The following is a 24,080-nucleotide window of genomic DNA, read 5'->3' as shown; positions in this document are numbered from 1 at the left end:
TTCAAGGCTACTCTGAGCTTCATAGTGAATTATAGAGCATCCTAGGCTACAGAGTGAGAATGTGCCTTAACAGAAGCAAGGAGTTAGGGGACTGAATCTCATTACAAAGTCTGTGTCTCAGTCTTTACTTTTCTGACTGTTGCTGACTTTCTTCAGCCTTACTGGGATTAAGTGTCTGTGTGCTATCAAGAGACTCATGGAGTAACAACAATTACCCCATAGGGAAAGAGCCTCCTGTTAAATTCTCACTGTGTTCTTCTTACATTATAATAATATCATCTGGGAAGATTGCAGTATTATGAAGTTTCTGTGTTATTATTCTGGTATATTAATGCTTATAATAATGTGTAATATTTTATAGCCCCAGGAAATACATAGTCTCTCTACATGCATCTATAATACATCACATTTATTGTGAATTTGAACATGAGCTTAGCTTTTGATTTTAAACTTTATTATCAGAGGCTAGCATGTAAGAACTGAAACATTTCACTTCCTTTCTGTTAAATCTATAAGTATGTTTTGATCATTAGTTCAACAAATAATTAATGGCAGTTCTTGCTGTATTGCTAATGCCTGATAGAGCTTTTGTGACACACAAAAAAATAAGATGTGGTTTTATGTGCAAAGTACTCACCATAGGCCAAAAGATCTTCCAAGTTTTTGTAAAGACAATCAAATCTTAATATTTACACTTAGTAGAATCTACTACTACCTGCAGTAATATAATGATATGTCATCTAATTGTCAGTTGAAATGACATCTAAATATCTGTTTCTCCTCACCTCGACTCCCGATCACATGCTGGACATCTTTTCTGTGAAGCTTGGTCATCCCATGGTGGCAATTCCTGAACATGAAACTCTTGATTCTAAAGAGGTAACGTAAGATGGTTAGAGATGTGCTTACCAATTTCCATGTCATATTGGTTGTAGAAATAAGCCAATCTTAGTTCTTTCAATAGTAACAAAATCATGACTTAAAAAAAAAAAGAATGAGGAGTTCCTGGATGTAAGCAGTATTCAGGCGTACCTGATACTTAGTGTCTTCTTGCTGCTTGTGAAAGGAGGCACTAGAATTCCTTGTGCACAGAGCACCTGGACAAGCAGCGCCCTCTATCCCAGCTGCCTTTAGGTTTTTATTTCAGGTTCATGTGTAACGTCATTGCATACAGTCTAGGGTTTCTTTGGCTGTGCTCTGACACATGCGATGTTTGGGGCATGGTCACCATATATAAGTATCTCAGAGCCCTTCTCCATTCCCAGGCACCTCCCACCTCCACCGTCGGGTTCCACAGCTGGGCAGGTCGCTACAGAGAAAAGCATAATCACAGCCTTGCGATTTCATGCAAATGCTCAGTCACATTCATATTTTGAGCAGATAAATGAAGGCTAATTTTTAAACCCCTCCTATTTTTACAAATGCTAGAGCATACAAAGAAAATATTTCTGCAAGAAATTCTGTGATTTAATTTTGTGTTCCTCAAGAGAACGGATATTTGAACAACGTTTTTCTTTTGTACATCCTTTCAAATACGGTAGAAAAATCTGAGAAAATTTGCATTTATTTATTTATTCTGTGTGTGTATGTGTGTGTGTATGTGTATGTGTGTGTGTGTGTGTGCGTGTGTGTGTACATTCATGCCACAGTATGCATTTGGAGCTCAGAGGACAACTTGTAGGATTTGGTTCTTTCCTTCTATCGTGTGGGTCCCAGAGACTAAACTCAAGTCTTCAGGCTTGGGAGCAAGTTCCTTACCTACTGAGCCCCAAAGTGTGAATTTTAGAGGCCTTGCCTTTCAGAAAGCAGTGGGGAGCCTACACAATCATTTCAGATTCTCTCACAGATAAGGTACAGGAGGAAAACCTCTAAAACAGAGAAATAGAAATAACAAAATCCCCAGTAAAACTTGCAGTCCCCAAGTCATATTTTCACAGCTTAGGACATACTATTCACTTTTCATGCACTGACATACCTATTTCTACAATTTTAGGGATGACCTTGAAATCTGGAATATTATCTAATAATTAAAAGACAATTCATGGGGTTTGAGAGATGGCTCAGTGGTTAAGAACACTGGCTGTTCTTGCAGAAGACCCGGGTTCAAATCCCAGCACCCACATGGCAGCTAACAACTGTCCTTAACTCCAGTTCCAGGGGATCCGACAGCCTCTTCTGACCTCTGCGGGGACATGGGTGCACTTGCCTACATGCAGGCAATACACACATACACATAAAAATAAATATTAGAAAAGAAAATTCATATATTTTGATCATGGATCATGTTCTTTTGTTTCTTTTTCTTTTTCTTTTTTTTTGAGATAAGATCTCATGTAACCCAGACTGGCTTTGAACTCTATGTATCCAAATATGAGTATGACTCTAGCACATCTGCTTCCATTGATATTATAGGAGTGTGTCACCATTACTAGCTAAACTTATTATTTTTTATTTTCACTATTTATTATTATCAATTACTGTTGAGATTGGTGGTGGTATCCATAGTTGAACCTAGGGCCTTGTCCATGCTAGGCAAATGCTCTATCACTAAGCTGCATGCCCAGCCCCCTATTCTGGCAACATTTAAAGCTTTTGTCTTACAAAATCAGGGAGGTTCTCTGCTATGACACTAGTCTAAAACAAAAGTATATTATAAATTGGTGTATATCAGTGTCTTTAGACACATTTCCAGCTATCGTTAAAATGCTACCCTGAAGATAGGATTGTTAGTTCTTTAAGTATAGGCACAGTGACATATGGCCTTTAGCAGAGGGAGGACACTGCTGTCCTAAAAGAGGAAAGCAATTCGGCCTACCAGGGTATGCTTCAGAATCTGTCTCTGTGCTCTGGCATCCAAATTCTTATACTTGGCAGTTATTGAATGCTTATTGTATGTTGGTAAGAAAGTCACACACTTTATTTTAATCTTCACAAAATATTCTTAAGTACCTTTATTATTCTGGTTTTACAATGAGGCAAGCAAGGTTGTAGAGAATCAGTCTATCATGAGAAGACAGCTGGGAAGGTGAGGCAATCAGGGATTCCCTCTCAAATGGCTGCCTAGCACCTGGCCTCAGCATGCTCTTCCTCTCTGTCCAGGTGCAGCGTTTAAATTTAAAAATCTTCATTTAAAGCTGGGTGTGGTGGCACACACCTTTTATCCCAGTACTCTGGAGGCAGAGGCAGGCAGATCTCTGTGAGATCCAGGCCAGCCAGGTCTACACAGTGAGTTCCAGGCCATCTGGGCCTATAAGGAGACCCTGCCTCAATCCCTCCCCTCCCCCTCCCCATTCTAAAAATCTTAATTTAGAGAAAGGTTGTTTCCTGTCTTTCTCTGTCATTATCTAAGTACATGTCTATATTTTCTAGCTCTTTCTATCTCCTACATAACTTTGTAAAATAGTAATGAACTTTGGGGAAAGTTAAAAATCTTTATTTTTTAATCTATTGTTTTTCAGTGTGTTGTACATTTATCTACTGTCATGGTAATATTTTTATTGGATAATAAACTCCCTTTTACATGGTAAGTATATTAAATTTGTCAAACCTGTTAGCCTTTTCAGTATAATGGTGGCAAATTGTATGAAAGTAAAAATTTAGATCGACATAGATGCACCAAAATAAGAGAATGATTAAATAAAAATTAGGTTTTTTTTCTGATGAACATAAAAAATAATGATCAAATATTACCTTTATTTCAAACCCAATAAGTTTATTAAATTTACAGTTCTGATCACTAACAGTGTTTATATAGAAGGTGAAGTCAGATGTTTAAGCAGCACAAGCATTGCTTTCAGATGGAGACACAGATTTGGGAACTCCGCAGTTTTAAGTAATCGGAACTGCTGTGTTGCCAAATAAAATAGGGCAGGCAAAACATTTCATTGTTATTAGAAAAAAGTATCAAAACTATAGATAAAACTTAAAATTCAGGCAAGAGTTAAAAACAGTTTTGAGCTAGATTTGTAATATGTGGAAAATGTCATAAAAGGAGCTAAATTTAAGGATTTATGAACTAGAAATGGCTGGTACTGAAGGGAATAAACAATAAGCACTGGCTGTTTTCTGCTTTGATTTTAATGTCATTAGTGATGCTGGCACATTTGGAGCAATTTAACAACCGTCTACAACTTCTTAACCCACATATTTTCTCCAAACCTTTGCTTTGCTATGTATTTATATATAAAAAATGACCAGAGAAGTCCAGACTTAATCCCAGCACTAGGGATGAAGGCAAATTTGTGGAATCCAGGCCAGTTTGGTCTACATAGCGAGTTCCAGATCAGCTGGGGCTACAGGGAGACCCTGTGTCAAAAAGGAAAAAAAGCCATAAGAAATCTGTTTTTCTAAAGCAATACTGGTCTTATGATCATTTGCCCTAAAGCTCAAAGCTGTCTAGTTACCTGCCAAATAGAAATAAGGAATTATGGACAAGGTCTTGGCTTCTGTTTCATTTTCTAAAGGAAGTGATTTGCTTTGCAATCGACCACATTTTCATCTCTTGGATCCAATCATGTTATTTCTAGCCAAATATCTTTTAAAATGAACTCAATAACATCTTTAAATACAAACAGATTTCAAACTGAACTAATTTGACTTACCTATTGCTTTTATTTCGCATGATCTGTAATGTTCACTTTAAAGGAACTGGTCTAAAAGAACAGCTGCACTTTAGCCAGCTTGTCAATGCTGGCTAAACGTCAGAATCACCTGCAGTGACTTTTGGAGCCGTTATGCCTCGCCTTATGCAACCCCAGACGAGTAGAATGGAGAATCTCTGCTCTTCAAGGGCCTTGGCCGGCTGTGACCCGAGTCTCCCTAAGTGCTTCAAGTGTACATCACCTCCATTTTAGCTCCTTCACCAGCAGTCTAAGAATGTCAATCAAATCAGCAATTTAATTTTGAACACACAAACATAAATGCCAAAGGACCACTAGAAAAACTATCTTACTGCATGCTGTCAGCTACTAAAGACTTGGGTCATGTACATCAACTTGTGGTAGATTGATTTTGAGAGATCTGCTTTATAGTGAAGTTCATTATAATTTTCCTAGTAAAATGCATCATTTTTTCTTTTTCTTTTTTTTTAAACAGTATTATTTTTATATTATGTGTATGAGCATGTCGCCTGTCTGTGTGTAAGTGCACCCATTACAGACAGTTGTTAGCCATGATATGGTTGCTGGGAATAGAATCTGGGTCCTCTGTGAGAACAGTCAGTGCTCTTAACCACTGAGCTATCTCTCCAGCTTCCATTTTCTCTTTTTCTTGAGACTCCACACAAAATTTGGAAATTGTTTGACCTGGACATAGCACTTGGTATATGTCAGGGACATAGAGCATTTGGCACAATGTCTTATTGTAATCTCTCTCTCTCACACACACACACAACCACAATCACAACCACAATTACAACCATGAATGAGTCCTTATAACCAGATGAGCTCCCTAAATAATCTATTTGACCATGTGTCAGTGGGCTGAACAGTTTTCAAGAAGGGTCAGTTTTGTGGCTTTCCGTTGCTCACACTGGTAGTATAATCCCCAAATAGCTGATTATCTAACACTTCATGGGAGCACATACTTCCTGCTTGACATAAATAATTTCCATGTGGAGTTATACAGAAGAAACTTGTATTTTACTAGCAACAGATATTTCTGCTTGTGTTTATCATGTCTTGTGAATTCAGCGCACGATGTAGAGTCTCTGATCCACAAACTACTCTAAGTCACAGGATTGTGACCACCACAGTGCCGAGCCACATGTTCGCAAACTTGCTTTCCTGCTGCATGGTGTCCCAGGATGCAGTCTCCAGCTTATTTCAGTTTATTTCTAGAACAAGGTTAGATACATTTGACTTACTTCTCATTAATACAACAGTCAACTATTCACTAGCTGCTCATAGAATTTGCAGTGCAAATTCTCCACTTTCACGATTGTGTGTGTGTGTGTGTGTGTGTGTGTGTGTGTGGTGCTGGGGATTGAATTTATGGCCTTGTACCCTACTGCCAGCCCACATCCCAGGCCCCTTCCTACACCCCAGGCCCCTTCCTGCTTTCTTGTTCCTTGTCCTTTGCAGGTGTTGATGAATATTTAAAGGGTTTCAGTTAATTTTTTTAATTACTGATTTTTATTTGATGTTTTGAATGTTTTGCCTGCATGTTTGTGCCCATGTGGTTAAGTACCCATGAAGGCCACAGAAGGTTATTGGATCCCCTGTAACTGGAATTATAGATGGTTGTTCGCCACCATGAGGGTTCTGGGAACTGAACCCAGGTCCTCTACAAGAGGAGTCAGTACTCTTAGCAGCTGACCCATATCTCCAGTCACCAAGATTAAATTTCTGATAGCAAAATAGCTTTGATTTGCTGTTTGTGACACACAAACTTTTGTGTTAATTTTATTGTGACTGTTATAGCTTCTATTGGTGCCTAAGGTTCATTCATGTCTTATAAAATAAGCCCTTTATCCCTCTGCCCGTTTTCTCTAGATGAACACAGAATAGGGAAATAAGTAATTTCTGGAAGTCACTCTCACTTCCTGGTTTGATCCTATGGTAAAAGTAAAATTATTAAGAGGAACAGGCCAGTTTCTTTTCTTCAGATAATTTCTCCAAACTACTATTTCTCAAAATCAAGCTTTGAAAAATCTTGCATTGCTGATAAATTCCTTGCAATTTCAGGGACAAGTTTGAAACCTGAATTATTACCTGATGATTTAAAGAAGGTTCCTCTCCTTTGGTAGCTTGCTAGAGAACCAGAGTCAATTTGTCTGACAAAAACAAATCTGCCCAGCACATGCAGGGAATACGCTCCACCTGGCCCAGGCATCTAGAAGGCCTTTATTATCCCCAGGTTTAGCAGCAGTTGACTCATCAAAATGTTGCCATTTTCTTCCCGTTTTAAGCTCCTAGTCTGTGTTGGTGAAATACGCTTTTTAGAAGACTTTCTGCAGACCCACATGTCCTCTTCTAAAACAAGCAAGCAGGCAAGGGGAAATGTTTTCAGTATGTAACTGCAGTGACTCAGCAGAATGTAATGTGCATCTCAGGCAAATCCAGGGGAATTCTCACCAGAAAGCCAAAGAGACATAGTCTTTCGTGTATACCTATACACCCCTCATCCTTCCTTAGCTGGGGAATTGGTGTCTGGTTTTGAGTAAAAGAGAAATAAACAGCCGGGCGTGGTTGCACACGGCTTTAATCCCAGCACTTGAGAGGCAGAGGCAGGAGGATCTCTGTGAGTTCAAGGCCAGCCTGGTCTATATAGTGAGTTCCAGGACAGGTCCATAAGAAAAAATAGAACGTGGACAAGGGAAGTTTTATGAGATCTGTGGACATTCATCATGTTCGGCAGTACCCAACAGAACAGCAAACTCAAAGAGTAGTGATCTTCATGATCGGAGACCACGTCCTCTTAAGGTTCTGCCATACATATCGGATAGTTCTGGCTTGCTAGTTAGGTTAAAATGGAAATGTATGGATAGGAAAGGAGGAGAAAGAAAGGAGGGAGTGAGGGGAGGGGGAGGGAGGGAGAGAGGGAGAGAGGGAGAGAACGAGAGAGAGAGAACACAGAACCAGGTGCCTAGAGAAGGTGTGGTGTTACCTTCTCTGGGATCTGCAAGATAGAGATGTCAAGTTCCTTGGATGTTACACTCAAGAGATTGTTGAAGCTTTGACAAAGATTTTCTGGTGTCTCACAAACCCACGTCTGGTTCCCAGAAGCACTCCCAACAAGCTTCCTAAAGCACATGCCCCAAGAACAAAGAGAAGGAAATCTGTTTCTCCTATAGTTAGTGAGGAGCGTGAAGCTTGTATTTTAAATGTCTATTTGTTTACAGATTTGGTTAGAAAACCTGAGAACTGAAATCTTGAGAGAATCTCTCAGCTAGCTAGTAAAAAGAAACAGGTCTCACATGTTTTTCTCTTCCAAGACTTTAGTTGACTTTACTATAGGAGAGAAGGAGTCTGACAATTTGGGGGTCTTTCTTCAAAGTTTCTCAACAGATTAAATTTAAACTTTGCATTGCAGTGAGTTGTAAAGTTGAGCGGCTATCAGGCACTAGAAAGGTAGCTGGGATTACCAGATACAGACCTGCAGTACCAGTCCTGCAAATTTTCAGGACGCCTCTGTTCTGGCATGGACTAATTTCAAAAACAACAAAGAAAGCAGAAAGGTCAGGGTTAATAGCTGTTGAAATTCAGATCTTTTAGCTACCAGGAGGTTTTGAACCCAGATGCAACACTGCGCTTGTCTTAGTTTGTTTCTTCATTACTGTGACAAAACACTCTGACCAGTACCAACTTGGGGAGGAAAGGGTTTATTTGTCTTACATCTCCCAGGTTGCATGCAGTTCATCAGGGAGCCCAAGGTAAGGAACTCAGGGCAGGAACCTGGAAGCAGGAGCTGGAGCACAGGCCATGGAGGAATGCTGCTTACTGGCTTGCTCCCTGGGCTCCTGCTCAGCCTGCTTTCTTATGCAACACAGGCCCACCTGCCCAGGGGTAGCACCACCCACAGTGGGCTGGGCCCTCCCACATCACTCATCAAGAAGATGCCCTTCAGACATGGCCACAGGCCAGTCCAATAGAGGCAATTCCCCGACTGAGGCTCCCTCAACCCAGGTGTGTCAAGTTGACACTAAAGCTATCCAGCACAGCACTTCTAGTCCATTATACACCTGCATTCTCTCCCGTGCTTCCTTTACAGAACCTTAAATAGAGAATCTTTAGAGTTTTTGCCTTAAGGATAATAAATTATGATGATAGGTCTCGTGTTTATTATAGTTTTATACCTATGCAAGATATTCTTATAATCTTATGGAAGAAAATGATTTATTATTAGTATGCATGCATTTCTTAGAAGTGGCGTGGGTTCTGGATATGTGAACTCTGGTTTCACGTTTGCATGAAAATACTCAGGTCGCCTTTCATTTTGCAGGAAAATGTGTGTATGTTCGCCTTTGCATTAAAAGAGAATGAAAACCAATTTGCACAGCACATTCTTTTAAAATATGCTTTCCAAGTACTTACGGAGCAGTGGGAAGATGTAGGAAATGACAGATTTTTTATTAGCAAATGATGCTAGGTTTGAATTTGGCTCTGCTGTTAGGGCCCCGTGATCCCTCATCATAACATGGGGACAATAAAGCCCGCCTCTCTGTGGTTCCATTCCATGGTGTTTTTCCCCATGGCCCACGTGAAACAGATATGGCATGTGTGGCAGAGGCAAAGACCTATCAGTTCCCTTTTGGGTCTCTCAGTGTTCCTGGATAACACCTCTTGGAACAAAGTTGGGACTTGAGGTACGCCAGGGACTCCAGAAAAGCAGATAACTTGTGATTTAGCATCATGTACTTGAGTGTTAGACACGAGCTCAATAAAAAAATGCATTCTTTAATATTGGCTTAAAGTTTTACAGGGCTGCATTCACTTATTAACCAAAGTTAGTTTAGAGAAAAAGAATTGGAGTTTGATTCTCTTCAGAATTATGACTTTTCAGAGTGTCTTAAGTTCTTTCTTACATTTTATTAAAACCCAAATGAGTTGCCAAGTTCAGTTGTCAATGAAATACCAGGCCTTAGCTGCCAGAGTTCCAGTTCAGAGATAAGGATGTTTTATTGATTTATTTAATGTCTTCATCTTTCTCAAGTCCTTACTTTGCCCTCCCTGTAATTTAGTTCTTTAACTCTACTGAGGTTGGCATAGGAAAGTCAGAGCTTCAGGATATATCTAGAATGGTAGTGTGCCTATAGCTTTGCCAGCAAGATGCTGAATTGTGGTGCCAAACATGGTTTCCTCCTCCCACTGAGATCAGAAAGTGTTGAGAAAGGGTGCGGAGAGTGAGGGCGAGCTGCTCATCTATATCCACCTGAGTTAGTAATTCATAATGCTAAAGCATGTGGGATTTGAAGGGGGAAGAGAGGGAGCATGGAGTAGATTGTATTTTCTTTAATGTAAACACGCACACGCGGACACGCACGCACACCCTCTGATGATAGAGCTTTTACCACCCCATAAGCCAAAATCAGTATTTGCTCTGCTGTGGCTGTGGCAGAATAACTCATGAAAACAAAAAAGAGAAAACACTGATCAAACCAAGATTGAATGTGGAATACCGTGGCCTTGCGTGTGATACTTAATGCTCTTGGACCTTAATTTTACTCTCTGTAAAATGGGTTCAAAGTGTTATGGTTTGAAGGTCTGAACTGATGTATAAGCAGTATTTAGCATAGAAAAGTCATAACATCTAATAAATGATAGTCAAATGATGATTTTTAAAAATCATTTATAATATTTATTATATGTTGGCACTTCAGGAAAATAAAATTCAGAGTCGTTTGTAATTGTTAGAAAAATGAAGGAGCTATAATTTGGTCATTTCCTTCCCTCATTAGATCTCAAGATTCAAAGAACCTCAGACATTGAAAGCTCAGTTCACGCATTTCATAAATAATGGTTGGCTGTGGAGAGAGCAGGCCATGCAGCAAGGAGCTAACCCAGTGATGTTAGGACCTTTGCCCTCTAACTGTCCTCTAGTCTAATGAATACAGTCTGTTCTAAGTGGTGTAGAAGATCTGCGGATACTTCCCAATGCTGATGAGCGGGTCGGCCACACCCTACTAGATCTCCTTTCAGCCTCTCTTAATCCTTGTACATAGGCCATTCCCCTTCCAGGCCACATGTCTCTCAGAACTGGCCCCATGAACTGGCCTAAGGCAAAGCAGAAAGAGTTGCTTATGAAAAAGCAACCAGTACCCTTTATTCTCCATTAGCCAGGTAGGAATGTTACATACGCAGCCATGAGTTAGCACCTGGAAACAGAAAGCTCTGCTCATTTCTCCTGCCGTCATGGTACACAGTGCTCTGTGATGAATGTTTTAGAAGTACATTTCTCTTCCCGTTTCATCTGTTTTATGTTTTCTTTGGTCCACTTTGCCTTCATAGCTGCAAATACCCATCTTAATTTAGTTAAGTTTATCTTATCGTATCTGTTCCAGAAAGTCTCCCTATATCAATTAGGAACAGACAGAAAGTGAGCAAACAGAGAAATCATTAGACTCACTCCTCTACTACACAGTAACATTATGAAGCCAAGAAAATCAATATAGAAAGAAGAAGCAAGAGACTCTGCTGTATGCGATGGTGCATTTTATAAAGCTGGACTTTAAGTGAAGAAGGTAAAGGTTCACTTTACCTTCTTGCTTTAGATGTTATTTTAGGGAATGATGCACTCAATGCTATGGGAACTAAAAAGCAACAATCAAGACACGGAAGGGAGGGGCTGTGGGTGGGTTGCACAAGTGCCGCTCCTAGACTTACCAGCCCCGCAAAGCAATTGCTGGGAGACCAGAGCGATCTGCTGAGCCCTCCACGTTCACGTGATTGTCACCTGTGTTTTTCTACGTGTCCTCATCTTCACCAACCTATTGTCTTATTTTGCAGTGACGAAGCTGGCGCAGAAGTGAAGACAGGCTACTGAAGACTTTGGAATGCCGGTGCTTACTTTTGCTAGATTTGACTCATTTTGCTCTCCTTATGATTGCTTCGTGTATGAACTGCAATGTAGCAGAAGCAGCTAAAAAGAATTGTTGAGGCCACAGCATCACAGTGCTCTACTAAACTCAGAACCGGAGTGATTTACCAATAGCTTCTCACACAACTGTTCAAGCCTTTAATGCCTCCTGTTGTGCTGTCAGCAATACTAACATTCCCCTGTACTCAGCAGCCAAATAAAGAATTATAGGTATGTACAAGAATGGCTGTGGCTATTTTTTCAATGCTAGTTTTATTTAATGCCTACATTACTAACTGAATCAAGTTTTAGCTTTCTTCATGTTCTACATATTAAAAAAAAAAAAGAGCGCATTTCTGAAGGAGTCTCTATCTCTGCCTGCTTTCAGAGGATGCTGACTTTTAAGGGTCCGTTATGAAAACTGCACACAAGAAAAGGCATGCTCCTTTCCCAAACTGTTGGCGTTCTGTGATGGTGTCCCAGGGAAAGCCCAGGGGTGATGTCCAGCATGTTGAGCAGCCATTTCTCTGCTACGGCAGTTTTGTTCTTGTGAGAGCTACTGTACCATTGTTGGCTTGTTCTCCAGCAAACCCACATGTGATGGCAGTCAAGGGGCCCAGCAGAGTCACCCCTGCTGCTGGCCATATTGGCTGTGCTCCATTTATTTCCCAGTTACCACCACTGCAACTGATGGTGTCCTCTAGCATTTCCTGCTTCTGCCCACCTGGGAAGGTCAAGGCAATGCCCACTAAGGAAGAGAGGGACAGCGAGGGACCTTTGTGAAGCCTGTTTTCCTTGCCTTGGCATGAAGCTCGTCCTTCCTTAGAGCCATGTTAGAGTCACTGCTTCTTCCTCCCACTGCTTCATCAGCCCAGCCACCCCACTCAGGAGAGTTTCCTATAGGGGAGCAACTGAGATCCTTCATTCTCCAGCAGCCATTGTAGAATGTTCCATTATCAACCATCAGCTGGCACCTGGACATATAAAATTCTCTTAATCTCTAGTGGAGTTAGAAATACAGAAGAGCCTTGGTAAAGCTCTCTGCTCATCTGTCCTCCCGAAACAACTACTTCTCCACACAGCTGCTAAATTGGTCCCTAACATTCACCGTACTCTTGTTATATACCAGTCAGCGTAACAAGTAGTTTAGATGAATTAGCTTTAACCTTCACAATAATCTTTTCAGGCAGATAACATTATCCTCCATATTTTATGTATGCAAAGGTATATGTATCCAAATAGTTAAATCAAACTAGTAAATGGTAGGGGCATAAATCTAGGTACTTGGATTCTAAGACCAACCCATTTATTTAATTATTTACTTCCTTCCTTAATTATTTTATTTACTTCCTTCCTTCATTTATTCAGTTGCTGAGCTGATGATACTCCAAGGCCATGGCCAGTTGTTAAAAATTTTGGCAAACCCCCTCTTGTATATAATTATTAATTGATGAAATTTATTTATAATTTCTGCTTTTCCCTTGTAGGAGATTAACATTCTTATGTTTTTAAAGCTTATTTTTTGCTTTATGTATGCTTTGAAGATACGCATTGTTTTGCTGGCATAGAAATCTAATAAATTTAGGTGGTATGCTTACATTGTTTCCAACATTGTTGTCACCAATGGGCCCACTCATTTTTCTTCCCACCAGAAGTGTACTGGGGCTTGTAGACCATCATCTTTGGACTTCTGTGAAGGCACTCTTAATGTGAAGGATTGTTTGAATGTGGTATCCTATTCATCTTAAGTTTCCAAAGGCCTGTGTTAATGATTTTATTTTGTTATGACCACATATCTGACATAAATCACTTATTTTAGCTCATACTTTCAGAGGCTTCAGGCCGCAGTAGCAATGATTCTCCGCACATAGCAAGTCAGAGGCTCCTGACAGCTGGGTGATACAGAGTCAGGGAATCTGTTCACCTCCTGAGGCAGGAAGAAAAGAGAAAGGAAGGGTGATGTAAGCGGAAAAGGGTATCCCCAGTGTGCCTTCATTTAGGAGGCTTCAGCTCCTCAAATTTCCAGAATCTCCAAAAGCAGTGCCAGCAGTTGAGGACCAAAAATTCAACATATGAGCCCAGAGGAAACAGTCCATGTTCAAAAAGTACATGTTTATACCCTTTAATTAATTTTGGTTGTCAACCGAATATTGTTGTTGAGCCGCCAAATTAGTAAATGATAAATCTATCATGAGACTGTTTGATTCTTGTATTACTTCTACATGTGATGAACATCATGCCCTATTGTAATGTTCAGCATCTCAGCAAAGATGAGCATCTTAGCAATGTGAAGACAGAGGGGCAAATGTTGGTTTTAGGGAGACCATGAAGCATGGGGAGTTGGCTGCTTTTTTAGGTTTGTGGTGTAGAATCTGTTGTCCAAGGACGCTAGAGTTCAATGGATATTTCTGTTAAGATGAAGAAAGAGATGGAAAACACAACATGGGATGGATAGACATGAAGCTGCATCTCTATGTGGGTTACCCAGGAAGTTGACTGTAAGACAAATTTTTAGAGTAGTTTATTTTTGGAGGTGACTACCAGAAAATATAGATAAGGGAGTGAAGAAGTGAGCTAGGAAAGAAAGCAATAAATGAAGTATTCATTATAAAGCTACTTATCAAAATGGGCAACTGGAGCTCGTTCCACCATGGAACAGGATATTGCATGAACATGTTAGAATTAATTCAAATTAGAGGAAAGGAAACGAGAGTAGTTACTGTAAAGTGTGAGTGCTAATGTTGACACAGCTATGACTTCCCTGTTTGTAAAGCTTTTCCGACATTTCATTGTTGTGTCCTAGAGGACTCGTCTGTCGAGTCATAATGTTATTTGTTAAATTTTCTGAAGTAAAGAACAAGAAGGAATAAACGAAAGCTTAAGCAACCAGGAAATGTGCTCAGTCTATCACCGAGTGGGCCAGCAGAAATTCCGTGGGTGGCCAAGGGAGCAGCAGCAAAATCTCCTGTGGGTTTCCACATTTGGAAGCATTTTCTATTGGAAATTAAGTCAATGGTGTGAGAGAATAACTTTATAAAAAAGAAAGTTTGTTTGGCTTAGATTAAACCCAAAGGACTTAGAATTATAAACTAGGAATTAGAAAATATTTCTCAATTAGATTTAAATACCTAATTTGGAGACTTTTTTCGTATTTTCCGCAGTATGCTGTAACATTAACTGTTCCATTGTTCAAGAGCTTTCGATGCACAGTTTGTTTGATTGGAATAGAATTTTTTTATCTTTTAGTGAGAAAACTTCGATAAATGTGCAATGAAGGTTTGATGTGGCCCTTTTTCTACTTTGTACAACTGCTCAGTATCACTGACATACCTGAGCCTAGATTTTTCCTTCGCTGAAATCTCTTGGGTTAAGTATTTTAAAATGATGCCACGTAATAGGCAAAGGAAACTTCATGAACAATTAAAAAATAAAATGAACAAAACAAAGGCAGAGTTTTCCAGGGAGCTACAGATTGCAAGTCAGAACTATGAACAGAATTTCTACAGCAAAAGCAGCAATAAACAAGCTACAGAGGAAAAGAAGTTCCTGTGTAGCATTTAGTCTAAAGCGTGTTTGGCCAAAGAATCCACAGAAAAGAGAAGTTTTCATGTAATAACATACAGAAGGCTGGAAATGATTTCTCACAAGGCTTGGGAAGGCGTTTCAAATTCCAGCTGAGTCAAATCATTAAGGAAAGTAGGAAGGCCAGAAATATTTGCAAATCACACTTTTGGGTCACCGTTCAAGTTCTTTTCTAAATTAATACTGCATTTGATAAAAAGAGTGCAAATTGTGGAAAATTAAACAATTTCTATTTTGTTTTTTCTTTTGCTCTTTTTGAGACAGGGTCTCCTTGTAGCCTCAGCTGGCCTGGAACTCACTATGCAGACCAAACTGGCCTTGATCTCACAGAGACCCTCCTGCCTCTGCCTCCCATGTGCTGCGATTAAAGTCATGCACCACTATGACTGGCTCAGATTCTGTTTCTTAATAAATATATAGTTAATGAAAAAATTTTAATTAAGACACATTAGAGAAAAATGTGGATTTCAAAGCTTTGGGAGAGATGGTTCAGTGTGTTAAACACCTGCTCTATAAGCATGAAGGCCTTACTGAGATCTGGGATCACTTGTACTCTGAGCCCCCTGGCACATGCATATGTATGTGCACTGACACACACACACACACACACACACAGACACTCTAAGATACACAGACACACACACACAGATGCACAGATACATATTCACACAGACACATAGACACAGACACACACAGACACATAGAGACACATAAACACATACAGGCATACAGACCCACAGACATACATACAGATACTTATAGACATACACAACAAAGAGACAAATAATAAAGACTGTGTGGTAGGCCACGGTCTGAATTTTCTTAAGCCAGTCCTGGTTATAAACATATTAAATAGGTTCAACAGAACTTGGGAGAGTACAGGGTAAAGAATTCAGCTTTTGTCAGTTATAATAAACTAAATGGTAATGCAAAGAAAAAGGCTTCTCTGTCCCAAGATAATGAGATTTTCCTAAGAAGGAGAAAATTAAAATAGGCCTTCCTCTGGGATCTCAGTCTTGTCACTAGTCACAGATTTTGCTCACATTATTGGCCCAGTAGTATTGAACATGGAGATTAACTCCCAGTGCTAGGTAGGATACAGTGGTTCTGGGCTGACTTTTGGTATTCCCTGCTTCAGAGTTATCCTTACAAGTCCTTTTTTTCCATTTTCTCCTGCCACAGGTTCTTCTGTAAAAGCATATTATCAGTAGTTATTAAATAGAGATCATGAAAGCTATAGCCTGTCCACCAGCTGAGGCAGCTTCAAGCTTTTTACTTCTCAGGTTAATAGTTCACGTCTCCACTTGTGCTGTCTGCAGGAAAACTGAGTGGTCACATCTTGACATTGTACTCAGGTTTCCTTGGCACAAAGTCTCTCTGGAAGATGAAACAGTCCTTTGAGAACTACATTCTTCCTCAGCCCATCTTGATGGACACTATACAACTCAAGCAATTCTTATCAAATTGATAAAAATGCTTCAAGTTAATATGTCCCTTCATCTATGTACACAGTTCTGATTTTTGCTTTCTGTTAAAAATTCTTCCTTGACACTCTATCCTGGTGGAGGAGGCTTTATAGAGTAGGTTTCCAGGTGTCCTTCAAACGTCTCTCCATGTTTATGCTTCACTGCCTGATACTGAGAACTTGTACAGCACATTGCTTTCTGGAGAGTCAGATGAGTCTATTGTGACTGGCTCACTATATCAGAACACACTTGCTATATTTTATACAACGGAGAAAGTGCTGCCTCTAGTTAAGACTGGCTTGTGGCTGTGCTTACTTGCTAAGAGAAATACACTGCTGTAAGATGTTTGCGAATTCCTGAAAACTTAGGTTTTTCTCATCTTCCTCTAGAGTGAAATCTCAGCTTCTGTGGAACATTCATCTTCTGTTTTGTGACTTGTCTCTGTGTGTTAGACTGTCCTTAGCATGACTCATGATTTCCTTCTTCGAAAATCTCTTGTGAAAGTTACCTGCAATGAGTTGTAGCATAGATATTGCTGGAGATTTGGGGGTAACAGTGGGAGCTGACACAACTGTGAGGCAGTTTAAATTGAGTTACACAGTAACTTAACAAGAACGACAGACCAGTGCCTTTGGTTTCCATTGTGGTGCTAGACCCTTTCCTCCACCTCTTCCTAGCTCTACTCCATCTACAAAAGTCTTCTTAATATTTATATGACTGAGTTTTTAAAATTTTTATAATTTTTATTTTTTATGTGTATGCGTGTATTGCCTGCACGTAGGTAAGTGCACCCGTATCGTGCAATGCCCGTGGAGGTCAGAAGAGGCTGTTGGATCCCCTTGGACTGGAGTTATGGACAATTGTTAGCTGCCATGTGGGTGCTGGGATTTGAACCTGGGTCTTCTGCAAGAACGACCAGTGTTCTTAACCCCTGAGCCATCTCTCCAGCCCCTTATATGACTGTTTTAAGATTGCTTTCTCAGATCTCTTCCCAGCTAAGTGGCTAATAGATTTACCTAAATAAACAATGCTTATATTCCCACCAAGAGTATGTAAGGGTCCTCTTCTGTACACATCCAGCATTGGTTGTTGTTTGTTTCTTATTTCTTGACCGCCGTTCTTACTGGTGTGAAATAGATTCTTTGGTGTTGGCTAGTGACGCGGAACAATTTTCATGTCAACTTGCATGTAACTGGAGATAATTGCATTGAGTTAAGTCTCAAAGAATAACATGTTTTCTCTCATGTTATTATTATATATTAGATCTTATATAGATTTAATGTGTACATATGTGACATGAAAGTAGATGTGAAACCATCTAGAGGAATGAAGGGTAAGCGTAGAGGTGAGAAATGGGAAGGTGGGAATGTATGGGTCGAGTATGCTGGAAGTACAGTGTACATTTGTATGAAAACTCCTCAAATAAACAGGAAATGAAAAACTGTTTGTTTCCTCAGAACCATACCTAAGAAGCAATACACCTTATGTTACTATTTATCAGAAAAATAACATCCGAAAATATCAGTTAAAAGTCTAGCTGAGTTCTTCTCCCTTCTGCGTTGACAGAAGGTGAATATATCAAACATTTGAACAAATTGGATCATGAAAACCAAAGCAACATCAGACAACGTGACACCGAAGCCCACAAGCTGTTTTGGTCAGTGTTGAGACTGCTCATTCAGAGCACACAAGCTGTTTTGGGCAGCACTGAAAGCTGTTCATTCAGGCCTCCCCTGAGGTGGAAACCATGGCTGGGCGTGGACTTCCCAGGACAGGATGCCCTTGAGCTTCTTTGACTTATTCATGCTCTCAGCTCTCCTCAGTCTCTACCAGGCTTCAACTTCCCCTCTTTGTCACATATCTCTTCTGCTTAGCAACTAGATTTTGGGCCACATCCTGGGCTCTAATCTGATGCTTATCTTAGCTTACCTTTGAGGTCCTTGATTCTACTCAGGTGCCCCTGCTACTATGATAATCTCTAGCCCCAGGACCAGTCTATCAGAAAATGAAAGGGCCGGATCCTATGCTGGAATCATTTGGAAGAGTCCATGGTCAGGAATTGGTTAAGAAGCTGTAGTGAAGGTGACCTGAGTTTTCCGTTATCTCTTAAAAGTAGGCAATAATATTGAGGAAAACTAAAAAGTGTTTATGATTCAATACACTTGGATTTCCATAAAAATGCTCATAAAAATTTCAGCTTACACTGGTCGTTTGTGAAAGAGTTAGATTTACTTTAGAGGATTTAAAAGAACAAAATGTGTATGGCTAAGGTCACATATCAGCCTAAATCCTAAAGTAATTTCTGTTTTATAAGACAAATTTTCAGGCTTATTAAAATTTACATGCAAGGCAATTTCCTAAGTGAGTGCTTTATCGCTACATTTAATAAAGGAAGGAAAAAGGAAGCTTATAGCTGATTGAGCTGCCTTTAGCTCATAGGCTACTTCTATTTATGAAAAGAGTCAGAATAAAACTAAGAAGGTATGCTTTGTATACCTCAAAGAGCTTCTGCTGCACCATACTGCTCTAGTGAAGGAGTTTCTGGTATTTCCTACAAAGAGAACTTCCTATGGCTATCAGGGCCAACTCAGACACAACCTGGAGGCCATTCCTGGGCAAAGACTTCCCAGGCAGTACTCGGTACGTGAGTGCTGATTATTCAATGCTTATTATTCAATCATCTCAGGCTTTTGGCCTTAGAAGTATCACGATCTGTTAATACCTTCATCTAGTTTATTGACAGAGCCAGGGAACAAGGGAAAAACAAACATCAAAATAAAACAAAAATATACAGGCTATCATTTTTTCACTTTTAATGCATCATACTTCCCAATATATACACATAAAACAAACATATACACACCCTTGCATGCACACACACACACACACACACACACATTTTCCCTTCACATATAAACATGTAATCACACAAAGAAATACTTCTGTAACCTCATAAATACCAACCAATTGTGAGCATTTGTGATGGTTTGAATGAAAAATGTCCCCCATAGGTTCAAGTGTTTGAGTACTTTTCCCCAGTGGGGGGTGCTGCTTGAGGGGTTTAGGAAATATGGCCTTGCTGGAGGAAGTAAGACACCAGGAGCCGGCTTTGAGAGTTCGGAGCTTTGCCCCACTTTGAGCTTGCTGTCTCAGCTTCCTGCAAGTGCTCGAAGACGTGAGCTCTCACCTTTCTGCTCCAGCTGCTCCTGCCCTGTTTCCCCACCATGATGGACTCTTATCCTGCTGGAACTGTAAGTCAAATAAATTCTCTCTGTAAGTTGCGTTGTGATGTTTTATAATAACAACTGAAAAGTAACTAACACAGTTGATTTCAGGAGTGAGTGTTGTTATAAAGCACATGACCACCTTGGTTTTGGGAGGAATGTGGAAGATCTTTGAAGTATGAAATAGAGGAGCAGTTGAATGTTATAAGCTTAATGGGATGGTCTCTTAAGAGCAATGTAATTCCAGAGGGAAGTAAGTACTTACACAGCAACTGGGATATTTTGGCAAAGAATCTGGCTGCCTCTGCCCAAGACCTAAGAAACTGGCTGAGGCTAAATTAAAAAATAATGGACTAATTTCTTTGTCAAAAGAAATTTCAAAACAGCCTAGTCTGTGATGTGGCCATTAACAGTGAATATTATGTAGATCCACAATGAAAAGGAACGAGTGAAGCAGAAAGAAATGCAAAATGTACTGTTTAGAGAGAAAAAGAGCACTGGAGGCTTCATGGTACAGGGAAGGCAGGTAAGAAGACATAGAGGCTCTCAGTGTTAAGGAGATTAGCATCATTAAGAAGATTCAGGGAGTGGAACTAACTCAAAAGAGATGCAGGGTACATGCAGCAAAGCTGAAGGAGCTGAAGCACTTAAGACTTTTGAGCTAAAGTCTCAGACATTGGACATGAAACTACTGGATTTGGGGTTTGCTTTGGTTCAGTATTTCCCAACTATGTACTCTCTTCTGGAAGGGGAATGAATATTCAGTTCCATTGTATATTAGAAGCACATAATTTGTCTTCTTAATTTTACAGATTACTATTAAGAGAGTACTTTGAGACTTGGAAGAGACTTTGGACTTTTGAACAGTCTTGAAACTGTCAGAAGCTATGGCAATTTGAAGTTGGACTGAATGCATTTTGCACTGTGATATGGTCGTGAGCTTATGAGGATCAGAGAATGGATTGTGGTTGTGGTGGTTTGAATGAGAATGTCCTCTGTGGGCTCCAAGTACTTGAAACTTGATCAGTTGGTGGTGTTGTTTGCAGAGATTTAGGACATGTGACAGTGCTAGAGGAGGCAAGTCACTGGGGTAGGTTCAAGTGTTCATAGCCTTGTCCCAATCTCACTTAGCTCTCTGCTTCCTTTGTGTGCTAAAGATGTGAGCTCTGGGCTTTCTACTCTGGCTGTCTCCTGCTATGCTTCCCCCATCATGAAGGCCTTTGGAACTGTAAGCTAAAGAAACTCTTCCTTGTACAAGTAGCCTTGGTCATGGTGTTTTCTCACAGCAACAGAAAAGTAATTAATGTAGCATTATTTTGTTATTCTTGTGGCTCAAGAATAATCTAAACCTCCAGCATAGGCCCTTGAACACCAATGTGGTGGTGCATGCAAGGCCTCAGGCAAAACCATTACTTAAATAGGTGAGAAAAATTATCCCATTTAGAATAGCCAGGATCTATCATGGTCTTTCCAGTTGCCCATTCATTATGGTAAGAAGTCTTCCTGTTCTGATGTCAGAATCCTTTCTTGTGATGGCTTTGAGAGCTAAGAGATCCAGGTTTATCTTCAGAATCTGTTATACAGAATTCCAGGCAGTTATACTCAAGGGTTATTATTTGTGTTTATGATAAACTTTTGCCTCTTGTCTTAAATCAAGGTCGGTTTGCTCTCTGACAGCCCCTCTCTTGTGCTCTTTTTTTTCCCCTCAAGAAAGTTTCTGTTCCATTTTCTACCAATACAAATCCTAAGCACAGCTTTTATCTTCTGACGGATGAACTTTATACACCGTGATGTGTGTTTCAGAAGGCCTTAAGCTTAGGGGTACCTTCTTTAATAGTGTTTGTATAACTCTCATTTCTGGAATGAGCCAGGGTTCTTAATGTTACCAAACAGAACTCTGTATATCTGGACAAGGAGCTGTCTGAGCCTTGTTCCGTGCAGAGGTTCTTTTCCATTTATTCTTTGCTTGAATTAATTGCCTACGCTCAGAGACTCATGGCCTGTGCCCCCAAGTCCATGTTCTTGTTGCAGAGAGATTCTCCCCTGTAAAGAAAGTCTCCTCGGGATGCTCGCATTGCTATTTACCTTTTCTTCCAATTTTTAAAAACTTCTTATTTTCTCTTACTTGGCAAAATAGAAAATCTTTATAATTCTTGCAAAGTTAAAACTTACTTTTCCTGGTTCCTAGGGCATGGAAACCAGTTGCCATTGATTGGCTTCATAAGGAACACAGACACAATTATTATCAATGAAACTTTAGAGAGTCTAGGGTCTGATAAAACTCTGGTTTCTGCTGGACATGGTGTCATAGTCCTGTAATTCTAACACTGAGGAAGCTGAAGACAGAAAAACTTGTGGTCCCAGATTGTCTGAGGTACATAATGAGATCCTGTCTCAAAAAGAAGCATAATAGAGAGTGACCCCAGCAACATCACAGGCCCCCTCCTCTCAAGGAAACATTGATTTGACAACAATTTATGTACCAGGGCTAGGGATGTGGCTGAATGCTTGCTCAGCATGTATGAGGCTAGAGATTTTGTCCCCATCACAATGTAATTTGGATACAATCCTGCATGCCTATAATCCTAGCAGTGGAAGCAGAAGGCAGACATTTAAGGTCATCTTTAGTCACAAGAGACCATAGGGTACAAGGGACCCTGCCTCAAAAATAAAAAAAGGTGCCAGTTCCCTTGTATATAATCAGAAATCTGGTAAACATGCTCTTGTATCCCAGTTGGCTATGAGAACTGCTACATCAAAAATAGTAAGACAACAGCTCTTTTCCCCACCCTCACACTCCAATGAAGAGTAAACTGTGTTCTCTTAAATTCTTCTTTAGACTGTTATCATATTTAAATCCTCTAAAAATTATTTATTTACTTATTACTTATTATTTATTTACTTATTTATTATTTATTTATGTGTGAATTGGAGGGGCCCTGTGTGTATCATGGCATGGTATAAGTCAAGAAGACTTGTGGGAGTCTATTCTCAATTTCTATCAAGTATGTTCTAAGGCTCGAACTCCGGTCATAAGGCTTGGTGGCAAGCAGTTTTCCTTGCTATCTCAACAGCCTCCACTTTCTCTGTGTATGTGTGTGTCTCACACACAAATATACATATAAATATACGCAATACATATGTCACCTTTCAAGGAACTTCCAAAGGATTTACAACTGTCCTGAACCACTGATAAGATCCAACAGAACAGATATCTTGGGGGCACTGAAACTAAAAAGGACTGGGTAGTAGGCTATAACAAGCTGTTATAGCTTATGCAAAGGAAAAAAAATTACACCTATATCTTGTAAGTTACTGCCAATGTTTTCTTCTAATAGTTTCAGGGTTTCCAGTTTCACATTGAGGTCTTTGAACCATTTGGAGTTGACTTTTGTGTAAGGTGAAAGATAAAGATCTGGTTTCATTCTTCTACAGGTGGAGATCCAGCTTTGCCAGCACCATTTGTGAAGATGCTGTCTTTCCTCCATTGTGTGTTCTTGGCACCATTGTCAAATATCAGGTGGCTGAAATTGTGTATACTAGGGTTTGGATCTTCAATGATGTTCCATTGATCTATGTGTATATTTGTGCCAGTACCATGCTGTTTTTATGACTATAGGTCTGTAGTATGCTTTGAGATCTGGTATAGTAATCCCCCCAGTGTTGCTCTTTGTACTTAGGGTTGCTTTGGCTCTCCGGGATCTTTTGTGCTTCCATACAAATTTAAGTTATTTTTTTTTCTGGTTCTGTGGGGTATGTCATGGGGATTTTGATTGGGATTGCATTGAATCTATGTTGCTGCCCCCCCTCCCCGCTGCCTTGGCCCAAACTCCACTGCTACTAGAAGACCACTGCACACTGGCCCCTGTCATGGAAAGTTGGGACAAGGAGAGAGACCAATGGGGCAAGAGGGGCCTCCGGCGGCAGTGAGTATGGCGCGAAGACTAACCCGGGAAACTGTGTCAGTGGAATGCTCATTTATTATGGTGGAAGCAGAGGTTTATATAGGAAAGTTTTGTGAGCAAAGAGGTGGGGTTGGTTTTCTGGTGGGTAGGTAGGTAGGTTATGTGGCCTTTGTCCTGTCCTCCAGTCACATGATCTACAAGAGACCCGGTTAGGAATGAAAGATTAGAGACCTAATAGTTTTGCTTGGGGGTTGTTGGGTAAGAGACATCTAGAATGGAGCGGGCCAGTTTCCTGCTGTCCTCACTAGGAGGTCTCCAGCCTGGTCATGCTCTACATTCCAGGCACTCCTGACTCATCCCAACAAATCTATATATTGCTTTTGGTAGGA

The 24,080-nt window shown here is 40.2% G+C and overlaps 1 protein-coding gene across 20 annotated transcripts in view; it reads left to right on the top strand.

Annotated features, from left to right (window-relative positions):
* Positions 1-11,725, top strand: part of Mlip (muscular LMNA interacting protein) — a 304,318-nt gene extending 292,593 nt beyond the window's left edge. For 18 of the 20 annotated variants that reach the window (XM_008836436.1, XM_029565153.1, XM_029565150.1 and 15 more), the window contains 2 exons: positions 826-879; positions 11,445-11,725. In XM_008836436.1, the coding sequence (XP_008834658.1) occupies positions 826-879; positions 11,445-11,447 (57 nt within the window). In that variant the 3' untranslated portion in view covers positions 11,448-11,725. The remainder of the gene's footprint in view (positions 1-825; positions 880-11,444) is intronic. The other 2 variants (XM_029565164.1, XM_008836499.1) reach the window with 1 other exon arrangement.
* Positions 11,726-24,080: the final 12,355 nt, after the last annotated feature.

Source organism: Nannospalax galili, unplaced genomic scaffold (genome assembly GCF_000622305.1).
Source record: "Nannospalax galili isolate Female #2095 unplaced genomic scaffold, S.galili_v1.0 scaffold930, whole genome shotgun sequence".
Taxonomy (NCBI): Eukaryota; Metazoa; Chordata; class Mammalia; order Rodentia; family Spalacidae; genus Nannospalax; species Nannospalax galili.
Note: the sequence above shows the minus strand (reverse complement) of the source record. Positions and strands in the feature narration are given on the sequence as shown.